Here is a 15,273-nt window from a genome sequence, read left to right as displayed (position 1 = left end):
CTAATATGTTTTAATAATAATACAAACGATTAATACGTTAAATTTGTAAGTAAAACTATATTCTTTAGAACAAACAATAAAATACATATCTATTACAATAATAAAAAAAATTAAATCAACTAATATTTTAAGATATTCGAATAATTATTTGATAAAATGCATCTTTCTTGATTATTAAATATGTATTAGTTTTTTTCAGTTTTAGAAAATACTATAAATATTTATTTAAAAATTCTCTTCTAAAAATATAAAAATATCTTTTTTACTACAAATACTCTGATCATACATGTATTTTATAAATTCTTACTTCATGTAAAAATAATCGAATTTACTTCATACTACCAATCCAAAAAATAATTTTATTTTATTACTTTCAACAAACAAATATTTTCATTTTTCTTCATATATTGAAGATAAGAAAACTATGGTGCTATAAAAATATTAAAAATCCTGGAGATCAATGTAAATTATTTTTATTTTTAATATTCTATTTATAATACACTTATAACCGGTGTCTCTCGACATTTAAAAGTAAAATGATTTTTACATAAAAAATTATAATTGCATTCTGCTATTAATTTATAATAAATTGTTTTAATGGTTTAAATATATATATATATTCATTCAGCTGTTCAATAAATTATAGCCATATTCTTGTAAATATTGACTAAAGACAGGAATTTTCCATTTTATTATAATTTTAATAATATAGATACTAATCTTATGTCAAATATGCAACAATAGTGCAAACAAATAGCTTAAGAATTTTTTGAATCAATATGTATAAATTGCAAAAGATTTGTTAAACCTGATAATTAAAGAAAAGAACGAATCCCAATCAAAATTTTATTCAATATTCAGAAATAAAACATATCTGTATGAAAACGATTTCGAATAAAAATATTGCCTAATTTATGTGTATAGAAGATTTTATACATTAGTGCAGATAATTTATTATTACTAGTTTTTTTAACACATTTTTTTCATTTTTTCAATAATAATTTATGTAGAATATTTAAAATTTTGCAAGAAAAAAACTATGTGTAAAATTGATTATATAAATTTTCAAAAATTTTAAATATTTGATAAAAAATAACACTTTTAAAAATTCAATTCCTTAAAATATAGAAATATTATAAGAAACCATTGTATAATATAAAAGATAAAAAAGAAATCGATTAGTATTTTTCACAAACTCACATTTTAGAATACGAGTCTACCGTTTCTTTTTTTAATTTCTTATTTTACAATAATAGATTGATTTTCGATAATTTATTAGAAATATAAAGAGAGATATTAAATGATTAAATTTAACATATAATAAAAAATAATTATTTTATGAAAAAAAATTCCATTGCCAATACAAAACGTAATTAAATATTATTAGTGCAATCTAAAAGCTTATAAAAATATAATTTTTAAGAAATTAAATTTCATAATTTATGATTTTACTTAAAAGGATTTATTGTTACAATTATAATATTTAATAAATCATGTGAATTATAGTAATTTATAGCTCGTAATTATTTAAAATAAACAATTATAATTATCTAAAAAAAAATAGTTATTTTGATGACCAATGGTTACTGAAATGCATATATCACTTTGTATTTATAATATTATATTAAAAGAAATGTTTCATTTAGAAGATTAAATCATTTTGTATTCTTTTAAATTGCCAAAAATGATAATGCAAAATGTAATTGATTTATTAAGCTAATTCACATTGCATTGAATATAGTATTTAAATAATTCTAAATAAATGAATTGAGAAAAAGTATTACTAATGAATTTTTAATATTTACTGAAATATTTTAAAGTATATTATAAATTAAAAGTAAATTGAAAAATATTGTATAAATAACAAAAAATATGTTTAAAAAATATTACTAATTAATGTTTAATATTAATTAAAAAATTACTTTAACTCATTTATTTACATAACATATCTGGATATTATTATTAATTTTGACTGTATTAATTATTATATAATTATTTATTGTAACTAAAAAAAATTGTAAGAAATGTAATTAATTATAAAAAAAATTGTCACAATATTTTCATTTTAAAATAATAAATCATTTTGTTATATAAATACTTCAAGTACTATAAATTATAAAATGTATTATAATTTTTTATAAAATTTTTCTATATAATTAAAATTAAAAATGTTTAAATTGTAATAAATATATTTTCAAATTTATCAAACATTTTATTACTCGAAAAATTTATTATATAAAAACTTATCTATAAAGTAGCATTTAATTTTCATTATAGTTTATAAATAGCCTTATCTATTTAGTTTCTTTTATTCTACATATATAATTTTATCGAAATATCAGTAGTTATCGAAACTAGTTCTAAAAATGACACTGTTTGAATAAATTATTATTTATTTAACACAATTCGAAAGTACAACATCCAAATATGATTGAAAATTCCTAATCAGCCTTTTTTACATAAATTGAGCATTTTGTGATTATTCTTTTAATTTAATATTTCAATTATCCGTGATTAAAGAATTAAAAGTATATAAGTACAGGACTGAAAGATTATCATTATCATAGATTGCATAACAGTATATCATAGGGTAGATAGCATTTAGTAAGTTCTATTTTTTAATGAATATTTATGCACATGTTGTCTGTTCTCATTCAGATATCTTTAACGGTTTAGAATATATCAAAAATATTAATTAACTTCCTATTGTAATTTTATTAAAGATTAAACAAGATGAAATTATAACCAAACTCAACAGAAATAGTATATTACTTGTTAGCGTTATACTTTATACTTCATACCAAACAAAATTTACAACCTTAAGTTAATAATGTGCAAATGCATATTTTAATCATGAATTATGTTTATTTAAGTATCAACATACGTTGAGATTTTATTGATTTTTTTATCTTAGTCATAAAATACATTAAAAGATTTCTTTCGTTTATAAATATAATATGCAGAATAAATGAACGATAAGGTTTTGTAAAAATCAACGTCATTATTTAAATGCTTTGTACAAATTGTCTATGAATGAATTTATAATTTTTTCAAAATTTTGTGATGCAAAAATATTATATATACATATTAAACAACCACTGTTTGTATAATATATTATTAGAAATATCATACAGTGATATTTATTTATTTTTAAACAATAGGTAAATATGTACTACTATTTTTAATGATGGTTTATTCCTTTGATACTTTCTATTTAATATTTCCTGACAAACATTCTATATATATATATAAAGATTACCGTTATATTCCGCATATATATATTAAAATACTCAATATTATTTTTGTAAATTATCACTTGTATTTTGTAATATTATCACTTGTAAAATATTAACTAATACTCATTAACTTAATAATAGATATTGTGATGTATTTATTGATATTCTTACTTGAAAGAAGTCTGAGCTTTATAATTTATTAATTATATATTAGAAACAAATTTATTTTTAATATGTAAAACACCATGTATAACACTTAGGTATTATGAAGACGAAGTAAAATATATATTTGAAAATTAATGAACCTAAATATTAAGTCATATAGACCAGAACTTTTGTCGCACTGTTGTTCAACAAAAAATAACAAAATAGCATTGCGTATATCCCCAGAAAATACTGAAATTACAGTAAAAGTTAATATATCAAAAAAAAAATTGCAAAAAATTGCAAATATAAATTATATACAATTCTAATCCAATGGTAGCATTCGTTAACTCGTAAAGTGCCCATATTGCAGAACTATGACTGGTAACAACAAGTAAAACAAGTTTTTCTTAAAACAAATCGATTACATAGTCAGATTAAAATATCATTTAAAAAGCACGTGAGGTAACAAGTTTAAAAGCAAAAACTTTAATAAAAATAGCGATGAAGATATAAGGCGGAGTAATATATAAATTAACTATTCATAAATACCTTATTGAATCTAACACGCTCGATGTTTTATATGTTTTTCACTGATATATATAATAAAAGAGATTCATAATGGAGACAAGATGAAAAAGCTTTATATGAAACCACTACATGTAAGGTTGAATATATACCCGACGTATATATGCGAGTACAATTGCTGTAATGTCAACGGTAATGCAGTAAAGGAGAATACACGAGATAAGAATACGTAAAATAGATTAGAAAAGCATTCATAAAATTAAATACTGATCAATATTAAGTATTTTCTATCTTAACATTTTATATACTTTCTTACTATTCATTTATTTTTCATATTTATTTGCCACCCTCTCCTTTGCCTTTCGACCTATTTATTGTTGTGTTTCCATTTTTGAAAGGTTATTTAATATAGTTAAAATATGAAATTTTTTTTATAAAACTCATCTTTGTAAAACCTTTGGAAAACAAAAATTGTAATTTCATCCCAATTATAAGATTTAATTTAATACAAATTATTATCTTATATGTATATATGTATTAATATATATCGATATTTGGTTATTTATATGTAATTAATATTCCAACTATTTATTATTAAAATTGAGAAAAATTAGTTCTAAAAAATAAGGTATTAATTTTTTTATTACAAAATTAATATATTTCATTTTTATATCACTTTTAAATCTATTAAACTTAAAACGTAAAACTATATAAAAGTATGTAGTTATATAATCAGTAATTAATTAATTGATAAGAGTATTATTTGAATAAAAAATATCTTCTTAATTTGTTTATGGAAAATTTTGTACGTAAAGTATAATTCAAATACCAAGATATCACTGTCACTATATGACATTTTGCAGATGTTTTAAATATTGTCAATGATATTTTTAAATATACATAAGTTTTATTTCTCATTTTAAAATGATTTCAAAATTAGTATGCATAAAATTGCTCACCTTTCTCTTCGATATTTTTATCTTTAAATGCTTCTTTTATATATATCATATACTTTTACGGTATGTTTTGGTTGTCATTATTTCAGTACTTATGTTTTAACTTTAATTTATAATTTTTATTTATAATAGTTGTTTTTATTAATTTTGAACTGATGTAGTTGTATTTACTAATATAGGTATAAATTATATTAACATTTACATATTTTTATTATAAATAAAATACATACATGAGGCATTACTCAATACATTTTGTTATTTTCAAATTTTTATCAAAATATATTAATAGTTACGCATAATATGCCAATACTTATAACTTAAAATTAATGTATATATTTTTCAATATAATTGATAGATTTTTATTTATTTTAAGTTAAATCAATAATTTTTTTTCATTTTTATCAAATATATATTATTTTTATTAATAAATATAATATTTGTTAAAAAAGCTTCTTTATAGTATTAAAAAAATTAAATATCTTTATTGAATAGCATTTTGATTAATGTTTTCATTTTGTAAAAAATAATTTATATACTTTAATAGATCAGTTAAATTATAAGATTCTTCAAACGCAAAAAATGATAGAAATGAATGAAACTTATAATTCACAATGATTTTATTCATAGTGGATACCAATCAACAATACATAGAATATTTACTGATAATAATTTCATTATTTTAATAAGAATTTAGTAAATTACGGAATTACATAATAAAATTATTAACTTAAGGATATATAATATTTAAAAATAAATTATGAAGTGAGAAAGTATATATTATTATTAAATGATAAAAATACATAGGAATTACTTAATTATAAAAAATTTTATATTTTCAATATATAAAATATACTTATTACGAGTAATTATGATTATTATATTTATTATATTGTGTTATGTTTATGAATAATTCATTTACAAAGCTAGTTTATAAAAATATTGAATAAATTAATTTTACTCATTTATAAGTTATTTTTACATTATTGATAATCTAATTAAAAATAACTACCAAACTGTATAAAAATTATTAGATACTGTACGCACGTATTAATAATGTACGGATAAGTATATTATAGGACTTAAAATCGGTTCAGAAATTATAAAAATAGAAAATTATTACTATAAAATTATTACTATATTTTGTAATATAAATATTGTAACATATATTTCTAAATATTTGTACAAAATTAACTTAAATTAATCAAAACAAATTTTAATTAAAAAGAAATTTTTATATTAATCATTATAATATAGATTTTCTAAATATTCTTTCAGGTGATGATCAATACCGTGGAACAGGTGGTAGTAGCAGTGGTAGTCCTCCCACGAGTCTTTTAGTGGTGCCTCAACCCCTTACTGTGAAACCATCTCACCCTTCACATTTAAACTCTCATCTTGCCGGTCCTCACGTTCATCCGCAGCGAAAGTATCAATGTAAAATGTGTCCACAGGTAAGCTGCAACTTTGTAATATTTTCATATCAATAACCGATGCAAACGCTTAAACAGACAATCCAATATTCCAAAAATATTTTTTTTTGTAAGAAATATTTTTAAATATTAAAAAAATTAATATATTGTTTTTTAAAGGAAAAATTTTTGTAATAAATATATGTTTAAAACCGACTTGAAAATATATTTTATTAACAATTGTAATATAGCAAGACAAGTGGCGTTTAATTGGTTGATAGATCTAAATAATAAAATAAAAAATCTTTATAATATGAGCATGGAAAATTTTAAATATATTATTTTTACGAAATAAAATAATATATATGAATGTACGTATGCATATATTTATTGTTCCAGTATAATAAGTTTATAATACAAATGGAAAACCATAAATAGAGAGAGAGAAAGTAAAAAGAGAAAAGTTTTACAGCTGTTACTATATTAAACCATTAATTTAGTTACTAAATTTTGAATTTTACTAGTTTGATTTATACTATATGCAGCTTAATATTAAACTTTTATATGCATTGTATTCATATATGTACATACATACAGAAAAATCTATTGATATATACGCAAATGTGGAAATTACACACATATAGAGTCCGCGAATTACTTCCAAATGGTAAGTACAAATCTATTATAGAGATATTATATTATGAAACAGCAAAAGTTGTCTACAAAAAGAATTCAGTAATCTAGTGGACCGTGACACGGCTATATCCTGCCTTTTCTTTCTGTGTTTACCTCCTGAGAGTAAAACTTGTTTAATTCATGAAACATGCTCACTCATTGGCAATTAGTTCTGTCGCCTTTTAAGAAACACTACCTACCTACCTACCTACCTACCTACCTATCTATCTATATATCTATCTATCTATCTATATATCTTTGAGCTTCTATCTTCCTATTCATTCTTTCATTTTCATTCACATTTCACCCCATGAACAGCTCTTTCCTTGCCGCTTCGCTTCATAAAACACTCTCTGCGACTTCCTTTCGCGATTGTGATAAATTTGTGAATCAGCATTTTCTTGTTCTCTCCCTTTACTCTTCACTCCGACTTTAGTTTTCTTAATTTTTTTAAAGATTCTCTCCTCGTTTATGAACTGCGGCACCACGAATCTTTCTTTAATTCATTTTATTTCTTTAATTTCCTTTATTCTTTAATATCATCCTATTTTCATGTAAAAAACTTAGAAAAATAATTAATTGTTATATAAATTTACAAGTTTTTAAAAATACTTTTAAATTGTTTGAAAATAAAGTTAAGATATTAATTAAAAAGTAACGTTAAACAGTTTAGACACTTTTTTTTATTTATGTATTTCAATTTCAATAACTCAATTTTTAATATTGTTCGAATGGTGCATTATGTTTTATTCGTAAATGTATGTAAAGTAGATAATCAACTATTATAAAAATTTACAAAAATCAAATTAAATATTATAAACTAATAAAATTTTGTCCATAATAAACTAAAATAAAATAAAAATAACTAAAAATGTCTAGATATTTGAAATAATTCGTTTGGTATCATTATTTCAAATGGAATTTTACACTCTCTACCATTACTTACATTATAATTTTAATTTTTTAGTATATATTTCTTAATATATATATATTCCCTTAAATTTCAAAAATATTTTTATAATGTACTTATAAATTTATGGTATTGATTTACATTTTAAAATGAAAATAAAATTTCATAAAATAGCCATGCGTTATTTATGTGAATACATTTGATAACATACATAAAATATTATTGTAATTGTATATAGTGTTTTAAGGTTTATTATAATTATTAGCGAATTGTGATGTATATCACTCACTATCTGCCAGAATAATTAAATAGCATTTATTTTTTACTGGCATATTAGAAATTTACATTTTAACAATTGGAAAACTATCTTAAAAAAGGGAAATAATTTAAACAGATGCTATATAATTATACATGTCAATTCATGTAAACGGCGTATACAAATTGCACGCAAGACAATGGCATATTACTTTACATACTTTTCATAACATTACTCATAAGACTAAAATTACATTAATAGAGTGTATGTGTGTATATATATTTCAATCGATTAATGAATATTGATTTTGTATGACGTAAAATAACTACAGCATAATTAATTACTTTATAAGGAAATAAGCATTAAATTAATTGTAGTATTTTGTTGAAACTAAGTTTAAATTCATTAGCTATATCCTGAATGTGAATATATTTAATTTTATAAAACTAAAGAAACATAAAATGATACCTACTTATAATTAACTGTTACATACAATAGGTTTTCTTAGTTTTTTGATCGAATAAAGTAAAAAGTAGGAAAAATCTCGTTTATAACAGTAAACTATACTGATATTTAAATTATAAATACTATTTACATTCATTTAAAAAATATCTGATTATGGCTATATTTATTTTATTCTGAACATCTTGATGATTTCTTAATGTAACTTTCATTTCTAGGATAAATATGGACATAGCTATTAACATTGTAATAACTATCAATCTGTTATGTTTGATTAATAATAAATACAAATAATATGCTTATAAATTATAAATTTTATATTTACGTATAATTTTTTATTTAAACGTCTTTTATAATATTTAATACATAAATATTGCGGATTTCTTGTAACACATTTCAATAATATTAAAGTAGTTTTAAATATATTAGATATTTTTAGTAATAAACAATAAGGTGTATTAATAAAGAAACAACTTGTAGAATCAGGTTCTATTAAATAATTAATATTTACACATATATTGGCAAAAAGAAGAATGATAATCAAAATAAAAAAAGAATGATATTAGTCTTATGTCATTAGTCATATCCATAAAGCAACGTAAAGTTTGAATGAGAGTCTGAATATGGCTATAAATTATATTATTTTACTTATGACAAAAAATGAAACCATTAAATAAAAAAAATATGTATTCTTGGAATATGTATACGAAAACACAATTATATAGAAAATTGAGTATTTCAATAAACTTAAAGATACCTTATTAAATGGAAATACAAAGTTCTTTAAACATCTCATAAAAGATATTTATTGGCAAAATTTTATTAAAAATAAAAAAAAATTTACAAACATTTATAACAATTGAGTCCACCATATGATATTTTTACTTAAATAAATTAAATACTTTAAAATATTTGTTTCTCATAAACTTATTTACAATATATCAAAAATAATTTCGCGCTTTGATAAAATTATATTCTTTGAATAAAGTTCACAATTTTCTTACGCATTTTTATTAGCATTGTCTATTCGATTATCATTTATTTATGTTAACAATTAACCAACTTTATTAAATTAATTTTCGTATAAATTGAATATTTTTAATTATATCTATTTTTAATTACACTTATGTACAAATATATAAATTGATAAAAAAATTACAGTATTATTAAAAGTTTTTTAAAAAATGTTTGAAAAGATTTAAATAATATATTTTCTTGCGCTTAATATTATTATAGTCGCCATCAAAGAATTAATAATGAATAAATCAGTTAAAATTAATACATGAAAGTATAATATTTGGTTACTATAATTTATCCTTATAATTATTTTTAAGTAATTTAAAGTTATAAAATATTAATCAGACATTGTATTTCTCATTATATTTCATAAGTAATACTTTATGCCATTGCTAAATGTAAATATTGACATATTAAAATGTATTCCTTTATACAGGTTTTAATATACACCATTTACTAATATATATTATAATATATTTAATTTTATTTCTCGAAAAATAGCGTAAATATTATTTATCATATTTGCGACAATAATGAATGAAATTATTTCACATAAGTTATGAAATATTAAATACGAATATTGTAAATTTTATAAATAATTGACAAAACCTGTTGATTCACTATTTGATAGATGAGAGCCACTGTTGTGGTTCAAGGCTTCAATTCCCTGTATTCTTCATGGTCTGATAAAACGTGACAATCCGAATTAGTTTGTAATCATGGGAGTAAAATACTAACGACTTGCGGCACTAATTTCACTGAACCTTGTCGAGGAAAGTATTAATACTGCATTTAAGGTTCACTCTCTCACCCGTCGCCCGCTCTCTTTCTCTTTCTCGCTTTATCTCAGTCCCTTAATATCTCGTTTACTTTCTTTTCACTATTATTATTAGGGCATATTTTTTGTCATATCTTTTTTCGTTTTTTTTTTCATTATATACATTCATTTAAAATATGTCTAAATTACATATTCCATAATATTAAAAATTCTAAATTTTTTCAAATCATTTGGACATTCAACTTAATAATTAAACTTAAATAAAATCAAAGTTTAATTTTACAATTAATTATCTGAGTAAATAATATATTTTTTAAGAATCTTAAATTTGTTTAGATTTTTGTTTTCAATTTAAATTTATTAATATTACGGTTGATTTATATAATAGATTTTTAATTTAAATGTCAAAATTTAATTTAAATTCAAATTTTAATATTTCTGAACAAAATTTCAGTATTATATTTTGTGCAACAAATTTGTTTGGATTGAATGGATATATAAATAAAGATATATTTATTACATATACATAATTAAGAATAAATAAATTAATAGATTTTATTATTTAAAAATATTAAAGTAGATAAAGTTAATTATTAAAAGCGAAAACAAATGAATAATGTGCATATTCATCAATAATATGGCAAAAGAAATTGCAATTGAAAGTACGACAAAAAATTTATGAACCATAAATGTAACTTTTTTTCTTTTTATGATAACATAATTGAATTATTTAAAAACAGTTTGGATATTTTCATAAATAAATGATCGAAAGAGAGAATCTTTAAACTTTTTTTATTAAAAGTTGAAAAAGAAATGGACAAGCAAAAACGAGTCACGTGGCAATTGCAGTCAAGAACCACGGTGACTTAATGAAAAGTGCAGATTCGGTAGCGGTGTTATGTTTTGTTGTATCCATTCGCAATGCGTGGAAAATTATCTGAATAAGAATAATGAAAAGTACAAGAAAGGAAGCGAATAAAAGAGAAGAAAAATAAAAGAATGACGAAGAAAGAGGAATTACAAAAAAAAATACAAAAGCATAAAGTAGTTGATGGTAAAAGCCATGCAAAGAAAAGAGAAGGGTGGTTAAATAAGCTACTAACACAAAGAAATGAAAAATGAGAACAAATAGGAAATTGAAGGAAAAAAATTGAAAGGAAGTAAAAAGGGTACATAAGAATGCAAGTAGCAGCAAAGAAGGATGTTGTTTGTAAGTCTGCGATGTAACCTCATCTTGAACTGAATATTTCACTTCTTTCCACACTTCATTATCTTTCTCCTCCATCACTGCATCTTTTATCAATATCTTTCTGCTATTCTACATGACTATATCTGTTTATACATACTTTCCTTGTAGTCAATTTTCGCACTTTTTACACTATAAACGAATGGTCGAAATACACGTTCTTAAATGTATATATACAAAAGAAACAGAGGAAATCTTTAAATAGTTTTTTTTTTCTTACTTGGCGCGACTAACGAAAATGGACCTCAACTATATGTCGGTCTGCACAGTAGTCGATTCCTCCGGAAATTGAGGAGCCATAAAATTAATTATCTGCTGTACTTTATCGTTCCTCTTACCATAAAGCCGCATCGATGAGATAAATTTCGCTTCTTATTCTTTTTATCTATTTTATTCTTCATTTTTGTGTACCTATTTTTCCTTCTTACATATATGTGAGCATTCTTCTAATTTATAGAATTGCTAGACTTATGCATACTTATGATAGAAAAAATTTAAACTATTTTATAACGAATATGTAAATGTCTATTATAAAAACAATTTGTTATAACATAAAATTTCTTTTTATATGGTAATCAATATCTACATGTAAATAATTATGATTATTTATTTATATTTTTCTAAAAATTTTATTCTATTTGAATATACTGAAATTTTATTATTATTATTATTATTATTATTATTATTATTATTATTATTATTATTATTATTATTATTATTATATATGCAAATAAACTCAATAATTCACATAAATATAACAATTTTGTAATTAAAATGACTTCCGTTAAAATATTTTTAATTAAAAAATATTATGTATGTTGATAAATTAAATAAAACGTAATAAAGTAGAGAATATTATAATAAAATACCAATATAATAAGTATTGTCCATGTCAAAGATAATGTTTTAAAGATATTTATACTATAGTTTACAAAATATTTACGTACCATCATCAAACATAATAATTTATTTTTTTTTTATTTATCTTCTATAAAAAATAACTTTTATATTAAATACAATAAGCAAAATATTGAAACAAAATTTATTTATTCTCATTTTTTTAAATTAATTTAGAATTTTTATTAAAAAATTAGATAAAATAATAAAATTATAATAAAATAAAATTATATTAAAAAATTAAATTATAAATTTATGTCTTATATCACAAGATATTAGTATAAATATGTAATGTTATTATTAATAGCTTAAGTATATAAATGGATAGTATTAATAGAAAAATAAATTAAATATTTATTCATCTAGTAGTCAAGCCTGGTATAGTAATAAAACCTATATAGAATGGTAATCCTATTATAAGTTACTCATTCGATGCTTTTAAAATATATTGCACAAGAACTTATTCAGATTTTTTTAAAAAAATTTTTTCTTATGCAATATTCACTTTAATATTATTTAATTTATAATTTATATACAATTTACATATTATTATTCCATCCATATCGAGTATATCTGTTAAATAAAATTTTTTAAATTAAATTTATTCCCGATTTTCATTACCGTAAACAAAATAAGATGAAATTGCCTGAAAAATAAGTAGCGCTCAAAAACATCACTTTTGCTCTCTTCAGCTTTCTCGACTTATTTGTCTCTTTTTATAATATTCCCATTCAGCAAATCCTGTAGTTTCGTAGAATTAGAGACTATATATAAAAAATATATTATTAAATATAAAATATTATTATGTATAAATAGAAAACAAATTGTATAAATAAAAAACAACCGAAACTGCTTAAGCATTGATTTTTTTGAAAACGGAGTATCAAACGTTTAGTATCAAATAAAATTTGTCATTTTCAAAACCCCTCGGTGTGTTTAAATATTTTCCATTATTAAAAATGAATTTCATAGTACATTTACATTTTATACTAACCAATACAAAACAACTGAAATTAGGATAGTTGACCACCAATTGAGATTTTTTACATTTTTTATTTTTATAAATCTCATATTAAATTCATGATAGGTAACTTAATATTATGAATTATATGTAAAAATAAAACATTCGATGAATATATACTTTTATATTTTATATTTATGTTTTTAACAATAGAAATATATTATGAAAACATTAATAATAATTTGTACTTTCTAAATTCCAAACAATGATTAATAAATAACATTTCATAAATTATATATTTATAAAATTTAGAGATTTAAATAAATAAGACTTACTATTTGTAAAAACAAAATAAAAATTAATTTATAACAAATTTTATAAAAAATTTATAAGAAAATTTATTTAAAAAATATTCAAAATATTATATAAATAATTTTTTTAAATTTTAAAATAATGTTAGATCAATATATATTATTATTATATTGCTAATAAACTTGGAAATATTGTAGAATATTTATCATTTAATGGTATTCATTATAGTCATTTTGTTTCTATGTTTAATAAATATATTTATCGATCATAACATTTAAAGATATAAAAACAAATATTAAAAATATAAAAATGTCATATTTTTAATTGGGTTAGTTCTTTGAATCTACAAAAATATTTTGCTATATACAACTCTATGCTGAAAGAGAAGTAGAAGAATAAAAAAGAAAGGGAAAAATCAGTGTTTTACGTTGATATGCATTTAGTACAGACCACACCTTCTTCCTATCCTCTTTTTATATCTTTTTCATTATTCTTTATATCTTGCACGCAATCCCGAAGTTCTTTTTAAGTCCCTCTATTTAGATTTGCTTCCCCTCATCACATATTACCAGCTAACGTAATGAGAACTAGCTGGATTAAAATAGTGAGGAGGGGGAAAGTAAGAGAGTGAGATGGAAGATGGTGGGCCTACTTTTAAGGGATGCTGTCCTTAAAATTTAGGTTCCCATGGCTCGTATAAGCTTCGTTCTCGTGCTCGTTCAGCATTTCTCCCCTTTTGTACTCTATCATTCTCTCCTCCCTCTCTCCCTCCTATCCACTCACTCAAAGCTACTACGTTAGGAACAGCATAGTAAGACACCTGTCCTTGCGTCTGGACCCTACCAAGTAACAAATGATGTCGTTCTATACGTAAAATATTATTGACAGACAACTAATACTATCCTATCTTTTCTCATTTCCTACCAGTTAGTTCTTTTGTATTTATATGGAATTTTTATACTTTTGTTATTTATACATTATTATTATTATTACTACTGTATAAAATACATTACTTCATATTATTTGTGCATAATTAATTACTAGAACATTTTTATTTTAGATGATTACAATTCTATTTGATTACAGAAAGCACAATTATAAATAACTTTTATTTTAACAATAATGTTATACAGTTTATATTTATTGCTTTTAATATAAATAAAAATTTTTTTTAATTTTTATTTAATTTGTTGAATATATTTATTTAACTTAATCTATTTCAATAGTAATATAATTGAATATTTTTAAAAAAATCTGGTGTAAAATTATTTTATAATTTTGTATAGATTTGAAATTATTTCAAACGATAAAGATATTATTATTAATATTTTTTAGTTATTATCCGTTAATGCAATATATAATTAAAATATAATACATAGTAAAAGGAAAGCTAAAACCTATTACTCGTCGAAACAATTGAAGCGCTATGATAATGCTGTTACGCAAATTTTCGCACGATGATTTTTTTTCTTTTATTATAAAGGAC

General features: G+C 21.1%; 1 protein-coding gene across 2 annotated transcripts in view; it reads left to right on the top strand.

Annotated features, from left to right (window-relative positions):
* The window catches only part of LOC105366532 (zinc finger protein rotund), a 126,177-nt gene that overhangs the window by 80,119 nt on the left and 30,785 nt on the right, over positions 1 to 15,273 (top strand). For both annotated transcript variants that reach the window (XM_011505012.1, XM_011505013.1), the window contains one exon: positions 6,140 to 6,315. In XM_011505012.1, coding sequence (XP_011503314.1) covers positions 6,140 to 6,315 — 176 coding nt within the window. The remainder of the gene's footprint in view (positions 1 to 6,139; positions 6,316 to 15,273) is intronic.

The sequence above is a fragment of the Ceratosolen solmsi genome, unplaced genomic scaffold, assembly GCF_000503995.2.
Source record: "Ceratosolen solmsi marchali unplaced genomic scaffold, CerSol_1.0 scaffold49, whole genome shotgun sequence".
Lineage (NCBI taxonomy): Eukaryota > Metazoa > Arthropoda > Insecta > Hymenoptera > Agaonidae > Ceratosolen > Ceratosolen solmsi.
The sequence above is the reverse complement of the archived record's forward strand: the minus strand, read 5'-3'. Positions and strand labels throughout refer to the sequence as shown.